Below are 25,363 nucleotides of genomic sequence, written 5' to 3' on the forward strand. Positions count from 1 at the left end.
TTCGGAGCCGGAGTTTCTCTTACTTTCGTGACCATAACCTTCACGATCTGCTCAGGACGACCATACAGTGTTTGAAGAGTGGATATAACTTGAATGACAGTGGACGGATGTAATAGAAAACTGCTTACCGCTTCCTTGGCACTTCCTTTGAGGCATCTCTGAAGTCTTAACAAGTTTTCCGAATCAGAGTAGCCACAAGTTTCAGTTGAATGTCGGAAACTGCTAATAAACAACGGCCAATCGAGTGGATCGCCCGAAAAAACTGGCAATTCCTTAGAAACTACCTGCCTGGCAGCTATCTGCTGTGGTGTTGGCCCAGTTATCATTAGTTGGGCACTGTGGCTCCTTGCTTTATTTGATAGAACGGACGGGGCGGGTGGACACAACTGACCTTGAGATGCATTTGGAACATTACTTTGAAGCATATGGGGGGAATGGGGTGCTAGATATATTGGCATTGTACAATCAGTACGTCCACCAACTGGGGTTTGAACAGTAGTTTCAATGGGTTGTCGATAAGAGTAAGAGGGGCTACAATTTATTTCAGGAAGTGGGATAATATTTTGAATTTGTTCACTCACTGGTTGCAAATTAGAATTTTCCCTACGTGACTGCCTTAGCATTTCCATTTCCGAAATGTACCATTCCTTATGGGAATCTATAATACCTTCTTCAGAGCGTGTCGGCACTCTGCGTTCTCCTGTTTCACCTCCAACCTTGTTAATCCTCTGGTCCAGTGAGGATATCTCACCAAACGCAGCCGCTTCCTGTGGAATCAGATGACCAGATGTTTTCGGCTCGCCCTGTAGCCGAAGTTGTTCCCTGAAGTCCTGCTCCAAAGCGCGAAGACGTCTCAGCTCACCTTCTTGTTTCGCCAACTCTTGCTGCCGCTTCTGTTCAAACGAAACTTGCATCTGCCGCATGCACTCCAACTCCTCTTCTTTACGTTGCTGATCGAGCAATGCCTTCGCTCGCTGGTTTTCCAACTCTCGTACTTGCTCAACTAACGCTAATTCTCGCTTCGTCCTTTGCTGCCGCCAGTACTCATAAGCTCCGACTCCTTCGGCATGCTTCGAAATGATGCCCTGTGTTGACGGACCGGCCCTCGCTTCATCTAACATCGCTAAAAATGGTTGCACATTCACCGGTGGTATGATGGAAGAATTCACTAAATCTGATTTGCCAACTCCGACGTTCGAATTGCCTTCCAAATTCTCTCTCCTAGCGTCGTTTACGGTCTTGCTAATATCAGAGCTTATATCCACATTCACTGATGGGATCATTGCAACTGGTGCAGGAACATTTTTTGTTTTTGCTTTATCTGCTAACGGAGTCGATGTGAAGTTATCTTCGAGTCTTTCGACCGGATTTGCAATTGGTGGAGGAATGGAAACAGCTGACGGAAGCTCGGATATGTTTCCTACCATACCAAGGCCAGTTTTGTCGGCCGCTTCTCGCTGAGTTTGAATCCAATCTCCAACACGTTGATTGCTTGTTCGGTTTGAACGAAGACTGTGTACGCTTGCACCTCCATCGTGTTCCTCTTGCTGACTCCGCAGGTCAACAATTTATATTTCTTTGCGATATACAGCTTGGTCCGCTCAATTTTGTCCAATTTTGCCTTCTGCAACAAAGCTTTCTCCTGAGCCAGCTGTTCATTTTCCATTTCGTCCATCAACCTTTTCTCCTCCTCGAGCCGTTCGAGTTCTCGTTCAATCTGCGCTTTCCTCGCGCTAGATCTATTGGATTGACCCGTTAACGAAACTGGTGGCGGTATTCGTGGATTGCATAGCTCGCACGAAAATACCGTTGCATGAACGGATGCGGTTGTCACTTTGGCGCACGAAAAATGGTACCATCGGTCGCAATCTTTGCACTGGACCATATAGAATTCGGCATTATTTGGTCGATCACAGGCGGCGCAATCATGCTCGTCACCTCGATCAACATCATCATTATTGTCCTTTTCGTGAGTCGATTTGTTATCCGACGGGTTAGACATTGCCTTCATAGCAGCGGCTTTTGTCATAGCTCGTGTTTGTCGAACAATCGATCTCTGCTCTGAATCCATCTTGTATGGTAGATTCTTTAGTTTTTGTTCGTCGAAGTTTTGTTTCCGAATTCTTTAAGCAGACACTCGAATTTTCCGATTGATCAGCTAAAGCTGCAATAAATTTATTTTTATAATTCATCTCTATTTTTAATTCATTTAACTTACAATCTAGTATTCCTTATTATATTCGAGAACAAATTTATAATTTTCCTAATGTTTTGCCGAATCATCTAAATGTGGTTTTGACAATCTTCTTAGACAGTTGGGGTTTCTTGTTTTTGTTTATGGCTACTAACTACAGGGTGTAACATTGGCTATTGTTTTCTAGCGTTACACTGAACACTCTTTAAAACAAAGATCGGATTGGATCCGCGTTAAGCTGGGATCTTGTACCTCTGCACCATTGATCGCGACGTCAGGAGTTCCTCAGGACAGCAATTTACCATTGCTGTTCATAATCCTCTTCAACGACGTGACACTCATCCTTTTGAGTGGTTGTGTGCTCAAATATACCCATGACCTAAAAATCTACATCGTCGTTGAGAAGATCGAAAATTGTGCTCGGCTTCAAGAATTATTGGATCGTTAACTGGTGCTGCTTGAACAAACTTTCAGTCAGTATATCGAAATACGTAACGTTTGCATTAAAAAAAGGACTTTTTTCGGATGGTGATAAAAAAACTAGGACAGATAATTGAGTTTGATAAATTACGATGGAAGGTACCGAGTGTCCAAAATTTGTTTTAGTGTCCGAAGTTTGATTCTTATTCGCTTCATTTGAAAAGCATTTTATTCGATGATTTTTTTATGTTTTCATTCAAATAGGTACCCAAGTAGAAAGCTTGAAAGCATATTGAACTAATTTATTAAAAATATGTACCAAATAATACCTGTGCAAAAAGTTTAGATCTGTTTTCTGCATCATATGCCTTAAGCGTCCGAAATATGATTCGGAACGGTACATTACACTTGATTATATTTTATAGTCAACTGCGCAACACTTACCAAGCAATCACAGTAAACTGTTAACGATGATGAGAACTGATGAAACACGGGTGAAATTTAAATATTGATGAATGGGTAAATTCTACATGCTCACGCTAAGCAAACGTCAAACACAAACGATAGTGAGTAGTGTTGATAGATTTTTGTCGATTATGTTATAATTGTAGTTCTCATATGAAATGGAATTACTCTGAAGAAGCAATTGTGATCTTAATTTTATCAGTGCATTAAACATTTCAAGATATTAGAAACAAGATGTTCGAAATATGATTCAGGGCGGTAATTATATTAGATTACTTGCAAAAAAATTCTACTCCCTTGCGAGTGGCCTTCGGGCAGTTTACCGGGACATTCGCCATGGCGGACGAAAACATGCGTCACCGACACATCGATATTCAGCCGTTCCATTTCCTCTAACGAGCGCTTCGAGTAGTGGGCCGACGATGTCCGAAGAAGAGGGAGCCCTCTGTATCAAAAAGCGCTACGACCAGGGCTCGGCATAGACATGTTCAACTGAGGATAGTCAGCGGATTATGAAGAATTTCCCCCGGAAATGACTTTTAGCTTTTTCACGCAGTTTCTCCGTCAGCACGACTCAATAGTCAGTCGGTCGTTTAGTCGCTATCTCCCTCTACCGAGTCGACTATCTCATTTCATTCTTCCCCGTAAAATGGACTTCATTGCATTTTGAAGTGATTCCCCTCAAAATTAATTCGTTTCTCTCCCTCTCATGTATCACGTATCCACACTCTTAGGAGAAATTGGTATATATGACGAATTTTTTGGTAAATATTACCAATGATTAGTCAATTTTTGCAATACCAATCATTCGTACATATTACGCTATAACATGGGTAAACAAATGTCAAACCGGCCAGTATAGCCCAGTATAAGCCGTCGGTCCGACGTTGCTTTAAACATGTTATGTTAACCCAATCTTTATGTAGGTATTGTTATTGATATGTTTGGTAAATATTGAACTATTGTATGTAGTTTTAGTCATTTATTGTACTATCTAAAATGCGGTATTAACAACATTAAATTGCATATTAACTTGTGGCATAGCTAGTGCAGCGCCCGACATTTGCTCCTGTATCGATTGAGTCTGATATGCGGCTACAAATTAGGAAAAAAATAGACAATGATTACTACAAACAGCTACTATAGACGATAGACAATTCTCACCATTATTCTCTCCTAGGACCAGTGTGTAAATATTTAGCAGCCAAACAAATGGCAGGTGTCATTAAGTTAGACCGGCTCTATGCCCCATTGCAACATTGAGTTGGAGCGCAGCGTCAGTGGAAACGGAACCTTCGTCTTGACGATTCCGAAACCATCCAAATGGTTGAACCACCGATTATAATCGTCGGCAAATCGTTTATGAAGTTGCCCTTGACCAAATCCAAAAGGATAGCGGTGGAATTAGGACTCACCGGGGCTCGTTTTGGAGCCTCGAAGTACCTCAGATTCCTCATTATTGAAGTAATGGCATTGTATTCTCCCGCAGCAGACGGGCACGGATCATTGTTTGGCTGTCCAATAAGTATCAATGTTGATTAAAGAATATAAATTGAATTGATTTTCAAGGACGTCACTCACCGGTCCTGAATATGAGTTAATTCGACCTTCTTCTGTTGAGAAATCAATATAGAAATATAGAAAAGTTCCGTTCAACTCGATTATTAGCTCGGCAATTAGGTTAATAATGTAATGTTTACATTTTTTTCGCGGTTGTCAGTAATGACAATCGTCAAAGTTACCGATACCGCGTAGTAAAATGCAATCGTTGGATGTGTATTGCATCAGACATTCATTTTACATACAGTTGGTAATATTTACAGAAAATATGTACGTTCTACTAATGTTTACATTACCAAATTGTGAATTTTGTGAATTTTGTTGATAGAAACCCGTTTTTCTGTATGTTTTTTTCATAAAATTGAACTCGGAGACAAAGTGAATTAAAATTTTGTTTAGAATTCCTCCCAATTTTGCACGCTATTTACTAATACTAACGCGAGGACTTTTATAGCATACCTAATAACTGCTGGTTTCCGCTGGTTTGAACGGTGGGTAGACAATAAACCGTCCATTAATGGTGTAACTATCGGATTTTTCAATAAAAGCGCTACAAAAGTTTTTTTTAAATAAAACAAAAACGGTTTTGGATATTAATGAAATTCTTCATTCATGTGAAAGTATATTTGATGCCATTATGTATGGAACTCGATTTCTTTTGCATGACCACCGCAGCACGCTTGCATAAATCCAGACGCTGAACCCAATTTTCGACGGTTTTCAAGCATAAATCGGCCGATACTGCTGCAATTTCACGTTCGATATTCGTACGAAGTTCATCAATTGTCGCTGGCTTGATAGCATAGACCATAGACTTGACGTAGCCCCACGGGAAATAGTCCAACGGCGCCAAATAGCACGACCGAGGAGTCCAATTGACTGGGCCATCGTGAGATAACACGCTCACCAAACTTGGTCTTCAATAAATCGATTGTTAAATTCGCTGTGTGGCTTGTGGCGCCATCCTGTTGAAACCACATACTGTCCAAGTCCATATCATCCAATTCGGGCGATCATTTTCAAGCTGTCGCTCAGCCCAATTCACGAACATACGACGTTTCTGGTGGTCAAGCGGCTTCAGTTCTTGCGTCAATTTGATCTTGTAAGGATGTAGGCCATGTTATTCAAATTTTTCCACTAGACGCTCAATTGTTGATCTGGCAGGATGACTATGACGACCGTAAATTGGACGTTACAGTTGAGGCTGTTGACTCCGAATTTCGGTAGTAAATTTTAATAATCTTGAGTCGTTGTTGGATCGTATATCTTTACATTATGAAATGGCAAACCTTACTTAAGAGAAATGTCGAAAGAGCGGGAGAAAATATGGCATCGTTTGCTGTCCCTATCGGTCTACATTTGTAGCGACCCTATTGAAATACCCGTTACCATATCCTAGACACAACCACTTACAATACTTTTTTTAAAGCTCGTCGGCCACGTCTTTTACCGGGAGAGAACTTATCTAGTTCGTATATTCAGTTCTGGAATTTCATACGAGATCGACGGTAAACAGGATTACGGGTTTTTTTTTCGCTTGTGGAAGTACGAAATGTTCTTACATCGTCCGACTCGTAGCTTGCGAATGTGGTTGGTAATCATGTGAGTTTTTTTCCATGCCTTCGACTTCTCCCCGCACTCTTCCTTTACGATCTTTCGTAACGTAAAACCACTGATCCCGCGTTCTTTCGCCATTTCCTACTTGAACGCACTTTGCTTTGCCCGAGCTGACCTCGGACATGTTATTTTGCGACATTTGTGCGTTGGACAAATCACGAATACGTTGTCACTTCGTCATGGTGCAACTGTCAAACTCATTACTTCTGAACTTAATTTTTCCTCTTGTTTATCGACAGAATATGCGTGACCACAGTGCAAGTCGGAAGAAATTTCTTTGACGAAAAATCTCGTGGCTAGAACGCTAACCATCCAGCCACATGAATATGGATATAAGATAGGATATTAACGAAGAGGGATTGCAAAAATATCAGGAATAGGGCAGAGACAACAAGCGATACTTGAGAAATACAATTCTCCTCGTCGAGAAAGCTTTGTCCAAACCACCTTCTTCTTTCCTTTGATGGCACCAACGTTCCTGTAGAAACTGTGCTCTCTCATCTTAGTATTGCGTCATTTTATTCGATTCTGCGTTCCTCGGGAGTCACATTTGAGGACTGTGAGACTCCAGTCCAGAGTCGTATGCTTCCAACAGATCCAGAGAAACAATGCCACTATACATGCATTTTCCTAGGTTGGGATCATGGAGATCCTCAAGTTCGATGAGGCATTCGTCGACACTTTATTGGGGCGAAAAGCTAAACCGATTGTCGAGTAGACTATAAGACTCCATTAGAGCGATGAGTCTTCTATGAACCAAGTTTTCAAGAATCTTATTTCTCGATAGATTGATTGGTCGGTAGTTGTCAGCAAAAAAATATCCTGCCCGGGGGCTTCCTTCCAATCATCGCTGGTTCCATATTTTGTTGAAGAGAGACAGAGGTGATGGTTTTTCCGATTAGAGAAAGATTCTTGAGAAGAGGATAACCGACATCGTCAAAATAAGCGGTTGAACCAAGTACCCCGTGAAGAACTCACTCTAGCTCCTTAAACGCAGACTCATTCCCGCATCAGAAAATTTTTTATTTTGTGTGATGGAATCTGTTGGGAGTAGTTGGAGGAATATGAGGCCTATGAGAAATGGTATGCAAGATGTTCGGAAATGATGGATGGATCTCGCCAACGAACTGTTTTTTTACCAGGTGGATTGCAAGTTAATGGATTTGACGAAATTCTCTGGGGTAGAAAAGGGAATGAGTTTTTAGAGCATGTAGTGTGAGGTAGGTCTCTTTCACATTGTGTTCCGGTTATTCGTTCAAACCCAGCGGCGCACTTTGGAACCGGTTCGGTCGAAACCGAATAATGAAGGAAAACCTCACTGTTATTGCCATACCGTCAAGCAATTTTTCACATGGTGAACAGCTTCTCAGCCACGCAGATCACGCAGCACGTGTTTGAATCCATTAGCTTCTGTTGGTGTGCTTTCGATTCCGCCAAGACGTTATTGAATCGCCTTTTCCACTATGAAAGAGATGAGCTGGGCCTATGGGAGCATCCTCCGCTGAGGCGGCGGCTCTGAGTCCCAGACAGGACCTAACACCATTTTCGCAACGACCAGTTTATCGTACATCGACATCCTAATCAATCGTCAAAAATGGGCTTTGTAAAAATTATAGTGGCCGGTTTGGGACCACACTATAAAATAATAACCGGAACAGATTTTGATGGTATATCGAACGTTAACTTAGGTGAATCTGCCAATGGTCTATCGCTGTTTTTCCAGAATATTTGCAAGCAAATCTATTATATCAGACTATAAAAAACTACAACGAAGCGGAAATACAAATGATAGATCATGCTTATCTTTGTTTACTCTAGAAAAACGACGAGGGACTTATTCTTATCGCATCCTTGGTGGACCGCGCTCCGAACTTGGGTGGATTGGCTAGAAGCGCTGAAGTCTTCGGTATACATCAATACGTAGTTAACTCTCTGAAAGAAGTCGAGAACAAAGAATTCCAAGCGCTGAGGTATGTGTTATTTTGCCAATGTGGAACGTTTATTGAATAACAACATGCTATTTCAGTATGACAGCGGAGAAGTGGTTGAACCTCGCAGAATTAAAGTACTTCCAAATACCTGAGTATCTGCTGGAGATGAAGGCGAAGGGTTACACAATTATTGGAGCTGAACAGACCACGGGGAGTTTACCGATACATACGATTCGGTTTCCCAAGTATTGTGTCGTAGTTTTAGGGTAAGTCGGGTGAATTGCTTCGGATTACAGATATGATATTTTGTATGTATCTTCACAGACACGAAAAGGAAGGAATTCCAGCGCACATAATCTCCTACCTGGATATCACAGTGGAAATTCCACAGTTTGGTGTTGTGCGGTCATTGAATGTCCATGTTACTGGTGCTATTTGTATGTGGGAATATGTTAGAAGCAATTTTTTGGGTCGGTAATTGGTGGTTATTTTGTATGAACCAGTTTTAGTTTTAACATAGGTAAAATAAATTTTAAAAGTGTATTACTATCTTAAACTATCTTTTTTTTGACTTCGACCGTCGTTGAGTGCTGATGCGTTTCACTAGCACAAGCCAACTCCAAGCTTAAAAGAGGAATCGTCCATGAAACCTTCAAACCATCAAACATCGATCATCCAATTACGGTCCCGAAATTCAACAATTTCAGGGAGTGTGAAACCATCAACCCGTACCGATCAGAAAACCAGACACATAACAACAGTATCCAATCAACGTCGAATACATATCCCATTTCGCCAAACTTGTGGAACCGGATTCGACGCCTGGAGAAGGCTCTTCTCTTTACCCAATGCGACCTCCTATAGTGCGACTCACTGAGCAATCTGCAGCCGGCGAGAGACGCTTTTTGAAGGCACGCCTACGGAACTTTGAAATAACGAACACAGTAAGGACGTATCATTCCTTCCTCCACGATCACATAACTGCTGTTTGTATTCGTGGAATCACGAGCGCGTCTATAATGCTCGCAGCCAAAGCCATTATAGATACAAACCTTTCGCGTGAAATTATCCTGGAAGTACACGAAGAACTGGGAATTTTATGCATTGGCGCCTTGGCTGAACTCAAATCATACCGAGCATTCCTGTCCAATGAACGCACACAACCGCTACAACATGCTAGGGAAACAGCACCAACATTCTACAGTTCGCAAAATGTTCAACGACGCTGACGAGCCCTTCAGAGGGAATTAGCAGTCCAAATTTTCTATATAGTAAAGTAAGTCTAGTTACTCTTTCAAAAACTTCTCTGCCTTCTCAACAGAATATTCTCTTTTCGCATGAAAATAAATTCATCAAAATCTTTTACTCTCTTCTTTTAATGGGGAATTTTTGCAATCTTGCAATTGAAACTAGCTGGGACGAAAGCGTAAGAAGCGAAGAAATTTTTGGTAATAATTTTACGGCACGTATTCCGGCACGACCGCAACTTATCTTTGTCTCAGAAGAAGTCTGGGGAAGGGGCCCTCATGGCAATTAATCAAAATTTCCCTTTTGAAGAAAATATAACCGAAAACCATAAAAAAAATTATCATGTATGGGCAAAAAAATCAATGCTGGTGAAGTTCACATATTTTCTTCTGTGTATTTCCCACTTGATCTTGAATGTGCATAAAAAGTCCTATGAATATTTTTCTAGACGGCTAATCGCGTTATCAAAAAATTCGAGCGTTTAAACTGAAAGACCCTGTAGAAGGGTTTTAAGCGTAGGACGTTGGAGTTCGAGGAGATTTTGTAACTGTTTAGAAATCCGTAAATTTAACTCATTCAAATACCACCATGGCTTTAGAAAAATTGACTGAATTTCAAACGGGACATAAGAGTTGAAAAAAATCCAGATTGTTATTTCAACATCAATACGAAACACTAGAGCCTCTCTGGTTTTCTTGAATCAATGTTTATAAATGTACATAAAAATCCCTATTAATCAAATCGTTCCTACAGAAATATAATTCGATCGGCTTTTTTCTTCATTTATTGAATTTAGCTGAATACGAGAAGAAGCCATCATTTTACAGTGAATTCTCAAACTTGCAAGCTTGCTTCGGAGATATCATCCGTGTCTGAAACATTGCCTGACTCGTATTAATTATATCAAATTATGCAAATTAGATTCTGTAATGAACAGATCCCAACGGGTGCTGCTTTTTTATAGGGAAGGAAAAGCGTCCAAAGTTGTCCATCCAATGGATTTGGGGAAGTGTAGTTAGCTAAATAAAACCATTAGTATTTTTGATAAGTAACTTTCCGAAACATTTTATAGTTTTCTTGGTCTCGGGTAAAAAGCTGAGGATTTTTCACATAACATATCTCTAAACCAGGGAGGCGTTTTTTTCCGTTTTTGAGTTATGATTTTTCAAAGATAACCGATGGTTCGAAAAATCATTTTTTTTCCATTTTTTCCACTACAAAATATCGTAATTTTTGATCTACTGGACCGATTCAAATGATTGACATATCAGATTAAAGCCAATAAGCTAGTCTTGTTTGAAAAAATATTACACTTGGAATAGAAATGTATTTTGTTTTCGTAATTATTGATTATATTTGTTTTCTATAGCTTACATCGTTTCGGGACCAAGAGCGCCATATTTTTTATATTTTTTCCTGAAAGCTGAGGCTATTTCACGTAATACATCCGAATACCAAAGAGGTGTTATTTTTCGTTTTTAAGTTATGATTTTTCAAAGTTAACATGTTTTCAGTTTCCGTTCAATATTTCAATACGACTAGACTGGATGTATGTAAATATGATCCAATTAATTGGCAAGTGTGTTATTTTTTCAAGAAAGGCAAGCTAATAGGCTTTAATGTAATATGTCGATCATCTGAATCGGTCCAGTAGTTCAAAAGTAATAATTTTTTGAAAAAGTAGTTCACAAGTTATGAATTTTTGAAAAAAGTCTTTCTTGATAAAAATGCGAAAAAATGTATTTTTTCGGACCACCCTAAAAAGGGAATGGTCACCCTAACAAGAAAAAATAAAAAAATATACGGGTCCAATGTTTTGCGAGAGAGAACAAAATTACCACTTTTCACGAAAATCTGAGAACCACCATATCGGTTTGCCATGGAATGGCTGTGATATATATATATATATATATATATATATATATATATATATATATATATATATATATATATATATATATATATATATATATATATATATATATATATATATATATATATATATATATATATATATATATATATATATAAGTTTTACATGAACTTGAAAGGGTTTTTAAAAAACTAACTAATACTAAAGATAGAAGGAGAACGGATTAAATCAACTGCACTGATTGATGGTCTAAACTGTAATGTTAATCTTTATTATTTCCGAAGCCTAACTGCTCTGCCAAAACTGATTACTTAGCATCAGACAACGATGGCACGTTCTTCTTCTTCTTCAATGGCACTAACGTTCCTAGAGGAACTTCGCCGTCTCAACGTAGTATTACTTGCGTCATTTTTATTAGTACTTAGTTGAGATTTCTATGCCAAATAACACGCCTTGAATGCATTTTGAGTGGCAAGCTCTAGAATACGCGTGATCACAGTGCAAGTCGGAGGAAATTTCTTTGACGAAAAATCCCCCCGACCAGAACGGGAATCGAACTACGATACGAACCGAACGATGGCACGTTGGCGGTGTCAAATACCGCGGCTGCATTCTTGCTGGTTCCAGTAAATCTCGCTGGCAGTACACGTGTGTCCGATATCGCTGACCACGCTGTTCCGCTGTTAGACTCCCTGAGTGATGTTGAAGTGGTTCCGGTAGCGGTTGGGTCCGCCAGGGGGGTTCCGTGTTTAACTTCTCCCCCCTTGAGTGTTGTTCGTCCCGAACAGTTTCCTATTTGTAGTTCCTTCCAATATTTGATGATGCCAACGGTTAGTAGTACAATTATGAGAATGATGGCGGTGCTGAGCGATCCGAATTCGATCTGATACTTGAAGTCCACTGTTTTCAAATGTTGTCTATTTTGCAAGTTTAAATCGTGCAACTCCGACAGGTTTACGTGTCGTTCTATATGCAAAGTTTTTATATTTGTCAGTTGCATTGGTAAAATCGATGGGTGGTCAAATTTTATCTCATAGTTCTAGAAAAGCTCGTTTTTTTAGTACAGTGAGCAATTGTGGAATGTTATGAAATGAATTCCGGTCAACGTAATGGGTGTCATGCCGCAGGTGCCGTTGATGCTTACGTTTTGTTGGACGGTTAGCACCAGTAGGGTTCCCGGGGCAATGGTTCTAATTTCTGCTGATGGTGGCTTTTCCAGTTGAGGGCATTGGCCGTGTTGTCCTTTCAAAAGTGGAGCTACGCAAAGATTATCGCTGATTTCAACCAGTTGTCTTCTCTCACATATTGTAACTTTGTTGGTTTCTCTGCATTTGGAGGTGATGGCGAGGATCTGTTCTTTATTGATGAAGACTGTATTGTACGCCAGTTTCACTGAGTGGTTGAATAGTGGCAAGGGTTCTATGATAAATTTTTCGTAAATCGCTGATCGGAACCGTGGGATGTTAATGCATATGATGATTGATGATCCGCTGTAGAGTGTTGTGGTCGTCAAGAAGTTGCTGGCATCGTCTAGGTGCTTGATTTCTATTCCCTGATCTGATATTTCTTGTATTATAATTTCAATTTCTCTTGTTGAAAGTATAAATTTACTAATGATGTTTACTTTAGCCAACATGATGGCGTATTCGATCGATTTCAAATTTTCTAAAAAGGTGTCTAATTGAAAAGCTAGAGATATTTTCTGATTTTCGGATAGAATATAATCGTCATTTTTCATTATTGTATTCAAAATGTTTTGATGATTTATGATCTCCTTGTTTATTAGATTTAGCCTGTTTTCGAACTTGGAGTTAATTTTTATTTGCCGGTTATTTTGTTTTACAAAAGTGTTTCCTGTTTTCTGATTTCATCTAGGTTGTTGTTTATTACTTTCAAATCTTCTGCATCTAAATTTCCTGTTATATATTTGATTGTGCTTCCTAATATGTCAATAGATCTTCTGCTTCTAGTTGCTTTTGAGTACAAGGTATTGAAAATAAATTTTATTTCTCTTAGCTTCATTTTAATTATTTGTGACAATTCGTTTGTTGAATTTTTCATTTGGCTAATGACATTTCTATTATGGAGATCGAAATTTCAAATTGTGGTAAATCGATGACATGTAATAACCTATCATATCCGGCAATTATCTTTCCTTCACCTCTTTTGAGGACCAACGCTCCTGCGTTATTGTGATATCATGGATTTGGATTGATTGAGGTTGGGATAAGGATAATAGTGTAAGGATGAGGAGTATTGAGGGTATCCTTGTTGGGTTGTTCATTCCGTCCTTCTGAAATATAGAGAGTTCATTAAATTCTTTTCAAATTTTCTTTGTGTATTTCCCGGCCAGAATCGTCTACAAGTGTTTTTCTCTTGTTTTCCGCGATTATGACTGGTGAATACTTTGTTTTGGTCTTCTTTTTTATTCCTTGCACTTTCTTGTAAGCGGTTTCATTTGGCTCGAAATTTGGTTCGACTTCTCTATTTTTGTTATGATAGGCGAGATTTTGTTGCTTTGATTTGTCGTGAGCTAACATTACCTCGTCGTATACTTTATTTCTATTTTCTATCATAGCATCCATATCGAGAGGTCTCTCTTGATCATCTTTTAATCCGAAAAAGGCCGCTCTTGGTTTCATTTTTATTGCCGAATGTATGGTGTTATTATATTGCGTGCAAGCAATATAAAAGATTTCCTTTAAAGTTAGGTCTTCATAGTGTGGTTTTATGCAGCGAAAGATCTCTGTTATAGTTGAGTGAAATCTCTCAACTGTACCATTACTTTCACTATGATTTGGGGGTGTGAAATAAATTTCTATATTCAAATCATGTAAAAGTCCTCGGACTTCTACCGATCGCAGCGATGGTTCATTGTCACATACTATTTTCCTTGGTGTTCCATAAGTTCTGAAGAATTTTGTTAATCCTTTCCTTACGTCTGTTATACTTCTGGATTTAATATGTGTCAACGATCCAAAACGAGAAAATTTATCGATAGCTGATAAGAAGTATGTTTGGTTAGTGATAAAGATATCAATATGTACAATATCCAAAGGTTTTTCGGGATTAGGGGTAGAGCCAAGGGTTATTTTAAAGGGATGGCGATCGTATTTGTTTTTGTGACAGATCTCACACAGTTTGATGTACTCTCTGATTTTTACTTTCATTTTGGGAAAATAGAATCTGTTCGAAATTTGCTGATGATTCTCCCAGATTCCTCTGTGAGAACTATCATGCGTTTGTTCTATTATGAGGTTTTGTTCCTCTGGGGTTCTCAAGTCTATCATCAATTTTTGTGTTAGGAATACTTTGAATGTTTTGTTCCGGTTAAAATAGTTTTTGTACACCGTTTGGACCAAATTCATAAGCTTTTCAGGACAGTAGATGCCATTCACTCTTTTCAAATCCATAAATTTTTTAAACATGTTGTAGATGACAGGTGTTCCGAAGATAAGTCTAGTGATTGTCCTTCGAAATACTCTAGGGTATATTTGTTCGTAAGTGTCTGCTTCATCCGGACCTATTTTTAGAACTATTTGATTAGTAAAGGTGTTTAAAGGGAGTTCTTAGCATTTTATAAATTCAGAATCATCTGTGTCTGCCGAATGGGCGCTTATATCATCAGACGATTCGTTTTCTTGAAGATTGAGTTCATTTCGAACTCTTGATAAACTATCGGCGACTACGTTTTGTTTGCCGGGGCGGTAACGTATTTCATAGTCGAATTCGCTTAACGAAAGACGCCAATGCACAAGACGATTATTGGTATTTTTCAGATTGAGTCCATAAGTCAGTGGCTTGTGATCCGTGTATAAAACGAATTTCCTTCCGTATAAATAAGGGCGGAAGTACTTGCAAGCCCATACTACAGCTAATAATTCCTTTTCAATAGCTGAGTATTTCTCTTCTGACTTGTTGAGTGTGCGGGAGGCGAAAGCTATTGGCTTATCGCTTCCAATCACTCCTTGTGATATATATAAATAAGGGCGGAAGTACTTGCAAGCCCATACTACAGCTAATAATTCCTTTTCAATAGCTGAGTATTTCTCTTCTGACTTGTTGAGTGTGCGGGAGGCGAAAGCTATTGGCTTATCGCTTCCAATCACTCCTTGTGATAACTATCATGCGTTTGAGAACGGCGCCAATTGCAAAATTTGATGCGTCCGTGGTTAGCACAAACTGCTTGGAAAAGTCGGGATACTGAAGAATGTTGCTCCCTGATAGAATGTTTTTGCATCTTTCAACCGCTTCAATGAAATCTTTGGAATGAGAAATTTCTTCCCCTTTCCTTAGAGCATTAGTAAGCGGTTTGGCGATTTTTGCAAAATCTCTTATAAACTTGCGATAGTATCCTAGGATTCCCAGGAAACCACGCCACTGCTTTTCATTGAAGGGCAAAGGCCAATCTCGAATAATTTTTATTTTTTCAGGATTCGGTTTCACACCATCCGGAGTTACAATGTGGCCTAAGAAGGCAACTTCCTTTTGTAGGAACTCGCTCTTATCCAATTGTACTTTCAGATTATGTTTCTGTAGAGTCCTGAAAATTTTTGAAAGGTTATCAATGTGTTCTGTGAGGCTTGTGGAGTGTACTATGATATCGTCCTTATAAACCAAACAGCTGGTACCAATATGTTCACGAAGAACGTTGTCCATCACACGTTGAAAGGTTGACGGGGCGTTCTTTAATCCGAAAGGCATCCTTAAAAACTCGTAGTGTCCGTTTTCGACACTAAAAGCTGTTTTTTGAATGTCTTTCTCATCCACCTCGACCTGGTGAAATCCAGATGCGAGATCTAAAGTGGTAAAATACATGCATCTTCCTAGTTTATCTAGGATGTCTGTGATATTTGGAATGGGATACCGATCGTCTATCGTCATCTCATTCAACTTGCGATAGTCAATGACTAGTCGCCACTTCTTCTTGCCAGATGCATCCAATTTTTTGGGTACAATCCAGACAGGAGACACCCAAGGACTATTCGAATGGCGAATAATTCCTTGATCTAAAAGTTTTGTAATTTGGCGTTTTACCTCTTCCCTGTGGCAAAAAGGGTATCGGTAAGACTTGGAATGTATAGGCATCTCATCTTTCGTTTTAATCGTATGTTTTATTGCGCTTGTAAACGAAAGTTTGTTGCCTTCTATGAAAAATATGTCGCTATATTGGGATATCACTTTGAGAAGTTTTGATCTCTCTTCAGAATTGAGATGTTCAATTCTGAGTTGATCAAGTAAATTCCTGCTAGAGCTTAATTCAACATCTGATCTGGTATGCCGGTTTCAAAATTATTAATCTCCGGTTCCAGAATATCATGTGTCAGGTTGACTTTCTGTGGTTCGTTAGAGTAATTTGTGATAAACATTTGAGTTTAACCGTCTCGAGCTGCGTACAACCCAGAATGAATGAATACATTTGAACCAACATTCAAATCGTTATCTAGGAAAAAATCTCCTTTTGCTTTGGTTGGAATGTTTACTTGTTGTGTTTCATGCGCATTTAAATAAAGTGACTTTACGTGGGATGAAGTTATTTACGTTTTGTCCGTTGGATAGTTCGCTATCTGAAAATTTAAATCATCGACCTTTTGTTCGGGTTCAATTTCGTTGTTATTTACTGTTTGCTCTGGTTCTACCGTAGGTGGGTTTGTGTCGCACTCTGCTTGTGGTGTTTCGTCGTACTGAAATTCATAATTTTGATGGTATTGCTCTGGGAAGCAATAATTACTATCAACGTATGGGGAATAGTCATTATAATCGAAAGGTTCATGTTCCATATGGAAATTTGGCCTATTTATGTAGTTCATCTTTCTAGACCTAATGGATGCGTCTACCTCCATGGGAATTGGTTTTGGTTGCTGTATGTTTCGCGGAGCGAAAGCATTTTGGTTCGGGAAAGGAGCTTTGAAATAATTGAATGGGTTTGGGTTAGGTCGTGGAGTGAAAGGATTTTGGTTAGGGAAAGGTTGAGGTTTGAAAGAGTTAAAATGGTTTGGATTAGGTTGTGGTTTAAATGGGTGGAAATGGTTTGGATTTGTTTGCATTTTATATGGATTAGGTGTTGTTCTAAATGGGTTTTGGAACGTATTAGGATTTGGGAATGGAGTGGGTTTCGTTTGGAAATAGTTTTGGGGTGGCTTTGGTGGTGGATATCTAAAAGTGGGTGTGAATTGTGGTTTGGGTGGTATTGGAGGACTGTGGTTTTTAAACGGATTTTTCACGTAATTGTAATTGCATTCCTCTGAGCAAAGTCTCAGAGCTTCCTTCATGGTGCTAGGCGCTTGCGCCCGAATGATTGGACCTAAAGGCTCTTTCAGCCCTGCCAGAAAAACTTTAAGGCCAATTTCTGAATAGAATCGCTGTTTAGCAGCTTTCACAGCTGCGTTATTTTCGCTAAGGCCAAGATTATTAATGAGAAGAGAAATTATGTGGGATATTTTCCCGTAAAATTCTTCGACTGTTCCGGTTTGGGACAGTTTGAACAGATCCCTCGTTAGCGAGACCTCGTCCCTTTTGTCGTTGTAGTGGGTGATTAGATTGTTTTTTTATTTCTTCCCACGATAGCTCGGTACCATATAATTCTAATATGGTATCGGCGTCTCCAATGATCTTTGAGCGGATACACTGTATCCACACATTATACATAGGCGTTCCAATTGCCTCATTTAAAATGGGTATAATGTTATCAATGGATTTTAAAAATTGATGCAGCTTTATGGGATTCCCATCAAAGGCGGGAAGATCCCTCAAAATGTTAGGAGTCTGCAATTTTTTCAAGACGTTCTCTGGATTCGAAACCGTCTGTATATGAACGTTGCTAATCGCTCGATTCTGAATCGACGCGATTTGCTCCAGCCTGGCAGCTGCTGTTTCCAACTCTGCGGACAGCACAGCTTGCGCAGCGCCTTGCGCCTCTAATTCGAGCTGGGCGATGCGATCATCGCGATCGGCCACAGCGCGTTGTAAACTAGCCAACTGTTGCTGGATATTTTCCATTTCAATCAGTTATTTTTTTCGTAACACTGATAATAACACTATTTCAAATTAGTTATTGTTTTTTAAAAAATTATTGTTTCACTTGTTAATACAAATAGTTGATACAAAATATTCTTTCTGTTTTTTTTAAATGTAAAATTACTCACCTTTGAACTCGAGTACAGCTACAGTAATTCACTTCACGATTATGTCTAATTCGCTAATTTATTACGTCTGATTCACTTATTTATATTTTAGGTTACTATTTTTGTTGGTTGCGATATTCACTCGCATTTTTGGTTCGCGGTTTTAGGAGGATTACGCACTATTCCTACGATATTCACTCGCGGAAGCTATCAAAGCTGACGTTAAACACTTCTAAAAAATCCTACCGACTGCGCCAGATAAGTCTTACATGAACTTGAAAGGGTTTTTAAAAAACTAACTAATACTAAAGATAGAAGGAGAACGGATTAAATCAACTGCACTGATTGATGGTCTAAACTGTAATGTTAATCTTTATTATTTCCGAAGCCTAACTGCCCTGCCAAAACTGATTACTTAGCACCAGACAACGATGGCACGTTGGCGGTGTCAAATACCGCGGCTGTATTCTTGCTGGTTCCAGTAAATCTCGCTGGCAGTTACACGTGTGTCCGATATCGCTGACCACGCTGTTCCGCTGTTCCGCTAGGGTGGTTCCGTGTTTAACTTATATATATATATATATATATATATATATATATATATATATATATATATATATATATATATATATATATATATATATATATATATATATATAATGGATCGCTGAATGTGTTGTAAGCGCAAGACGTTTACCCGGTTCAGCTAGTTTAGTCATATTTTTAGTTTTCTCCAAACGTTTTCGTTATGTTCATCTGTTCCGTCCAACGCAATCGGCCTCCTCATGTATTCAGTTCAGCTGCACATCATTCGTTCCCAAACAATTCGATCGTAATTAGTTCTGTTCGGAATCAGTTCGCATGGCAAGTTATCTTTTTTTTAAACGACCGTTCATTCAATCTCTTTGGCGAACTAGTTCTTTCGTACCGTTCGTGAACAGTTTGCCTATCTCTACCATGAAGGCTAACGCCCGAACTGTATGCAAACATATCACTTTCTCTTACCCCACAGCACAAGCAGCGAGTCAAATCGAAAAACATACCTACTTTATTCGCTAAATTGTTTTCTATATAGAAATCAAAGATGTAATCCTACGTCAAAATCAATACATTTCTTTCGCAATAACTAGAAGTATTTTATTTTTCCCAAACTCAAATATCTTTATTGGTAATCACACATATTTGAAGTTTATCAGTTATAAATACGAACACGAGTGAGATAACTCTTCTCGAGAGCACAAACAAACCATATCACAAACACGTTCCCAAGGTACATATTACAACTTTAATCCAATCTTCTTCTATTTTACATCGCACTGTTTTCTTCTCAGATATAGAAAACATTGTTTGTCCTCAATCTGCTTGGTTCCGGTAATACTTCTATAGGTTTTTTTATACTGGTCATTGGAAGCGTTTAACATTATTTTTTTTAGTCTTTACAAAGCATTTCGATGATTTATTGAGAATTCCAAACGTGATTATAATTAGATTAGATTTTCCTCTAGAGATGAGCGATTTGAACGTTGAACGAGAAGTGTGCGTCGAAGTGGGAATATCGGAAGTCCAGCCTTTGCTCGAGTCGCGTGGAATGTTGCGGTTTTGGTCTCTCGTGTCATTTGGTTTCAATCGTCTACATGTAACATAATGGCTTAACAAACATATAACACTAGCAGCAAACAGATCGGGTTCTGTTTTAGAGGCTTTCATGTCGCATTGGGCAATTGGAATAAATGTTAACCGAAGTGGTTATTGAGCAAATGATGTAGAGAATCGATTGTGGCAATACAAATCTGAAGGATTGCTTTTATTCGACGATCATCTTCGTGATTGAAAATAATATCATTCGGAGAGAATTCTAACTGAAAACAACTAAACAACGGCACAAGTGTTGCTAACTGCCTGACACTGTTGTGTAGTGTTTATTCGCAGTTCATTTTTGGTAGGTTATCAAGAATCTGCCAATCTTGAACTTTCGATGTTGTTCGAAATGGTAGTATTTGGCGGCTATTGCTTTTTTGGTAACGTATCATCTTAAATCCAACTATTCTATGTTGATTTACACGATTTTCACGCTGCCGCAATTATTTAAATTCAATAAAAATTTGACTACACTATCGCTAGAAGACCCATTGTTTTAACGGTTTCGTTTCCGGTGCTTGTGACAAATCGAAACATATTGGCCCTGATACTCTGTATGCATCAACTAAACTACGACTAACAAGCGCTTACGTATACACTTTACACTGGAGAATTACACTACACTACAACGCTAATGTGCGCGCATGGATGATGTTCAGATTTGTTATTAACAATCCCTAGCGACGATTGGGTCCAGAGCGCTCCTTCGATTTCATTGGTACTTGATCGGAGGTATGTGATTACCGCACCGGGGGAAGTTTGGTGGCACTGGGGGCAGATCGGCCTGAGAACCGACGTGAACGATCAGGTTCATGCCAATCACGATGTGGAACAGGAAGTGACAATGGAACAGCCAGTAACCTGTGGATTTGAAATAATTCGATTAAGTGAAGGAAGTTTTGACGACAGCACAGTCAAATTATACCTGGATTGTTAGCTCTGAACCGGAGTACAACGTATCCGTTATTCGGTACGGCGATGGTATCCTTGATCGGGGGTAGATTGAACTGTCGGTTGAGCAGACCGCGGCGATCCAGATCGAGGGCATGTCGCAGGTTGATTTTCTTCACGCTCGTATCCGGTGAACGACCCATACCAACCACGTTGAAGGCGTGACCATGCAGATGGAACGGATGACTCAAATTGTCTTGTTGGACTGTGAATGAAATCGAATCAAAAGAAAAAACGTTGAATTTTGAAGGGAGATTCTGTCACAATTCATTTATACCCACCTTCATCAACCAGAACAACTTCTACGATCGCATTCAGCGGGATGTCTACGGTGTGGGTGCACATACAGTTTGGTCCACAGTCTGGGGGACGGTTGTCACCGTTGCAGAACTGCTCCGGAGGGATGTCTTCGATTTGGGACAACATGGGGGAAGGTGGCGAAACGTAGGAAATTTCGTCGACGAGCGAAATCAGATGATCTCCGCTTGGAACAACTGGGAAGTTTAAAATCAAAATATAAATACTTCTTTCGAACGTGACGTAGTATCATTGAACTCCGCGATATGCGGTATCGCAGCTGAGTGACATAGTTATGAGCTTACGATTTCAACTGGAAATGTGGAACTTGCACTCCTTTTGACGTGGGACTACGTCTAACAGGACTATATGGGGGGTAAAATGAAAATCTCAACACTGAACATGTAGGAACAAATGAAAGATTTCGAATGCTTATAACTTGAGCATTTCTTAATAGTTCGAAAAGATGTTTGCAACAATTGATAGGAACTATTTCTACGCATCTATCACAATGAATAACATTTTATTTTTCTTGAAATAAACAATTGAATCATTGTGAAATGTCAAGTATTGTCCAAACGCACTATGTCCCACATTTTGATTGGTCCAATTTGTGCTCCTCAAATGGTTCCGATCAGAAGGAGCAACCAGAGTAATAGCGGAATATAATTTGAATACAAGCAAATCATTGCACTGTAAGCCCCTCCCCTTGTGATTCTACCCCCAGTCAAACAAAATAAATTTCGCGGTGGCGTCATTTATTTTCTAACCGCAAGGCATATCTCATACGCTAAGGCCACCGTTCTAACCAGGAATAACATCGTCAGTAGCGACCAACGGGTTTTAGTTTTACTGTCATCCGACGGACAACCGTCACCCATCGCATTCGTGTAATCGATCCCGCAACCAGTGATGGCACTGATGCAAAATTGCCTGCAAAGTGGCTGCATTAAGTTTGTTTGTTTGTTTGAAGAGTGCATTGGCAAAATAGGAACACAAATTTTGACATCATGAAAACAAGAATGAATCCATTGGCGCTTTTCAGGGCCATCGGTTTTATAATATAATGCAATACAACAGTGGCATCCGGAATAATAAAAAAATGCAAATCGATTTTTGTTTGCTTGGGGAGAGCTTGTGTTAATTTAGGAGTACTTTTGAGCCCGACCACCAGGGGAACTTGCCGATCGATGATTCAGTTTTTACGAGTTCGTGCATGGTTTCCGAATTGAAAATGGCGTCAAAGTACAAGACATTGCAAAAGTGAGAGCTATGTTTATTGCTCTAGTTACCACCAGCACAATGGAATTCGGATTTTTTTTGTTGCCGTTTTGCGAAAGATGTTGAATAGTATAATTTTTTGCTAATAGGTACAGCAAAACTAACATCCCTTGGTGTCGTCCTATATCTCTCCGGATATGTTCCCGACATTATCCATCCGTCTTTTTCGTCGTGGTTTTGGCGGTATGAAGATCTGTTTACTAACGATGCTACTCGACTTGATGACTCATCAAAGGTTAGGTTACTGATGCGATAACTCGGAATAACAAAACACGAATGTTACAGTACTTATGTTCTGCTGAAAATCTCAGAAACTGTTGCTAAGTGAATAGGACTGTTTTGAGCGGCTAAAAGCTCAACCAAAGAATTCATTCGGGTTTAACGTACAAATGAAACACAAATTTCTGCGTTACTCGGGAATTAATCAAGCAAACGAAACCAAATTTGGCATGCGGAGGTTTTAGGGTGCAATAAATGTTTCTATGGACACTCCTCCACTCTCTCTAAGGGGGGGGGGGGGGGGGTTGGTCTGCTATACAAATGAAACACAAATTTCTGCATTACTCGGGAATCAATCAAGCGAAACCAAAGATGGCATTTGGAGGTTTTAGGGTACAATAAAGGTTTCTAAGGTAGATGGACACTCCTCCCCCTCTTTAAGGGGGACTGCTATACAAATGAAACATAAATTCCTGCATTACTTTTTTTTTTTTTTTTTTTATAAATACGTTTATTTGTCTTTTTTGTTTGGTAAAAATTTATTTACATGGTTGATTCATTCTCGACTTCAAAACTAAATTTCAACTCATCTATATCAATCCTACCATTACTACTATCAATGAAGGTGATATATGTCAATAACAGTTTCATTATCAAAATTCGTTCATTTGTTTCAAACCCCTCCAACGACGGTCGAAGGAGATCCTCTAAATGGAGTGCGCGTTGTCTACCAGATACCACTAGCAGCTTTTGTTGTAGCACATTGAAAGCATCTCGTACTCTCCGACAGCCAAAAAATTTGTGCTGTATTGTTTCCACACTCGAAGAACAGTGTAAGCAAGTTTCATCGTCCGTTCTCCTCATAACGAACATCAGACGCCGGTGCGAGAATTTTTCGTTTACCCACATGTAAAGAAGACTACGTTGTGAAGGCAATAACTTCCGAACAGCAATATTCTTCCACACACGGGGCCAGTTAATTGCAGGATTTGCTATTTCCACTTTCGGTTTTGCTGTACGTTCTATGAAGAAACGATGGATGAGATTGGCGGAAGGCTGCTCTCGGATTTGGAAGGGGAAATTTGGATGATGATTTAGGATAAGCTTTAGGCAAGGAAGGTCTGAGGGGGGGACGGTTGTTTGGGAGAGGAAGGAATTGTAATAGGGAAGGGAGCTCATTTCGTGTAGGTGCCGATTGATTAACAGCGCCTTACACTTCATCGCTGGCAATTGAAGGTTGAGACCGCCATCCTCCTGTCTTCGCGCTAGCTGCTCCATTGGGATGGTTGCACACGCACCACGGAAAAGAAAGCGTCGCATAATGGTTGTCAGTTTTGCCACGTGTGCTGCCATTGGAGACAGATTTGCTGCCATGTACCATGTCCGTGATGAGATAAAAACGTTCAACAGTGTTACCTTCTGGTGTAGTGATAAGCTTCTTGAAGAGTGCAACCATACTAGACGCGAAAAATTGGTCACGAGTATGTCCCAATTTGTTTTCACCATACCTCGGACCGAGTTGGTGAAGATTATCCCAAGAATTTTGATGGAACCTCCCGTGCGAAGCCACGGTGCAGTGATTGGATCATTCACACATCCGACGTCAATTGCGGTGGTTTTATCTTCATTCAAGCGTGCCCCTGCTATTCTCTCAAAACGCTGGAACAAGCCTCGCATCGCATCAAGCTTTTCGGCACTCGATACAATGGCACTGATGTCATCTGCGTAAGCGATAATTAAATCTGCCCCACACACTTGCTCTAATCGCAGAAGAAGTGGGTGAAGATAGAGCACGAAGAGATGCATCGAGAGAGGGTCCCCTTGTCGGACAGAACGTTGGATTTGGATTGGAGCGGAGAGGTGCCCGTTGATGAGCAAGCGAGAGGAAGAGGCTGCTGCTACACGGGAAAGCAAATTCACCAGTTCTGGGTTGAAACCCAAATCTCGCATCGTAGTAAATAAAAAGCGATGATCCACACGATCGAAAGCATGATCGAGATCAAACGAGATCAGCTTGTCTTTTTGTCTGCCCGCCTTCAGCTGTGCAATTCTGTCCTTCAATGCTAACGTTGCTTGGAAAATGTTGTGCTCGCCGTTCGAGCATTTTTGTGAGCGAGTCAAAACACTATGAGCTCGAAGCACATTTTCAAGTCGCTGCTTCAAAACACGCGACAAAATTTTGTAGTCATAGTTGACTAGACTAATTGGGCGGTAGGAACGTGCGCTGTCCCCCGAATCTCGTTTCTTCACCAGCACGATCACCCCATCGACGAAATGGGATGGAAAATTTGACCTGATAGCGTCATTCATAACCAGGTTAAGCTCACGATGTATCACATCGAAAGTTCGCAGAAAAAACTCTTTTGGCAGTCCGTCGGGTCCTGGAGACTTTTTCGATGCGCTTGTGCGGATAGCAAAAAGTATTTCTGCCGTAGTGATTTCATACATACAAGCTTCGTTTGCATCATCCTGCTCGGGAATGATTCTCTCACACTGGAAAGGTCCCCATTCTCCCTCTTCTACATTGCCGGGCGCGTATAGATTA

General features: G+C 39.8%; 2 protein-coding genes across 2 annotated transcripts in view; one reads left to right on the plus strand and one right to left on the minus strand.

The window, feature by feature from the left end:
- LOC129769687 (uncharacterized) overlaps positions 1-8,743 on the plus strand; it is a 39,632-nt gene extending 30,889 nt beyond the window's left edge. Inside the window, exons 5-7 of the mRNA XM_055772101.1 lie at positions 8,075-8,226; positions 8,283-8,453; positions 8,512-8,743. Of these exons, the coding sequence (XP_055628076.1) occupies positions 8,075-8,226; positions 8,283-8,453; positions 8,512-8,665 (477 nt within the window). The 3' untranslated portion in view covers positions 8,666-8,743. The remainder of the gene's footprint in view (positions 1-8,074; positions 8,227-8,282; positions 8,454-8,511) is intronic.
- Positions 8,744-19,567: 10,824 nt separating this feature from the next.
- On the minus strand, positions 19,568-21,665 carry LOC129764600 (uncharacterized). Its single transcript, XM_055763828.1, has 3 exons — positions 21,303-21,665; positions 20,996-21,226; positions 19,568-20,931 (listed from the first exon to the last, which is right to left on the minus strand). The coding sequence occupies exons 1-3, from the start codon at positions 21,445-21,447 to the stop codon at positions 20,783-20,785; spliced, it is 525 nt and encodes a 174-aa protein (XP_055619803.1). The 5' UTR covers positions 21,448-21,665; the 3' UTR covers positions 19,568-20,782.
- Between the last annotated feature and the right edge of the window lie 3,698 nt (positions 21,666-25,363).

The sequence above is a fragment of the Toxorhynchites rutilus genome, chromosome 2 (genome assembly GCF_029784135.1).
Source record: "Toxorhynchites rutilus septentrionalis strain SRP chromosome 2, ASM2978413v1, whole genome shotgun sequence".
NCBI lineage: Eukaryota > Metazoa > Arthropoda > Insecta > Diptera > Culicidae > Toxorhynchites > Toxorhynchites rutilus.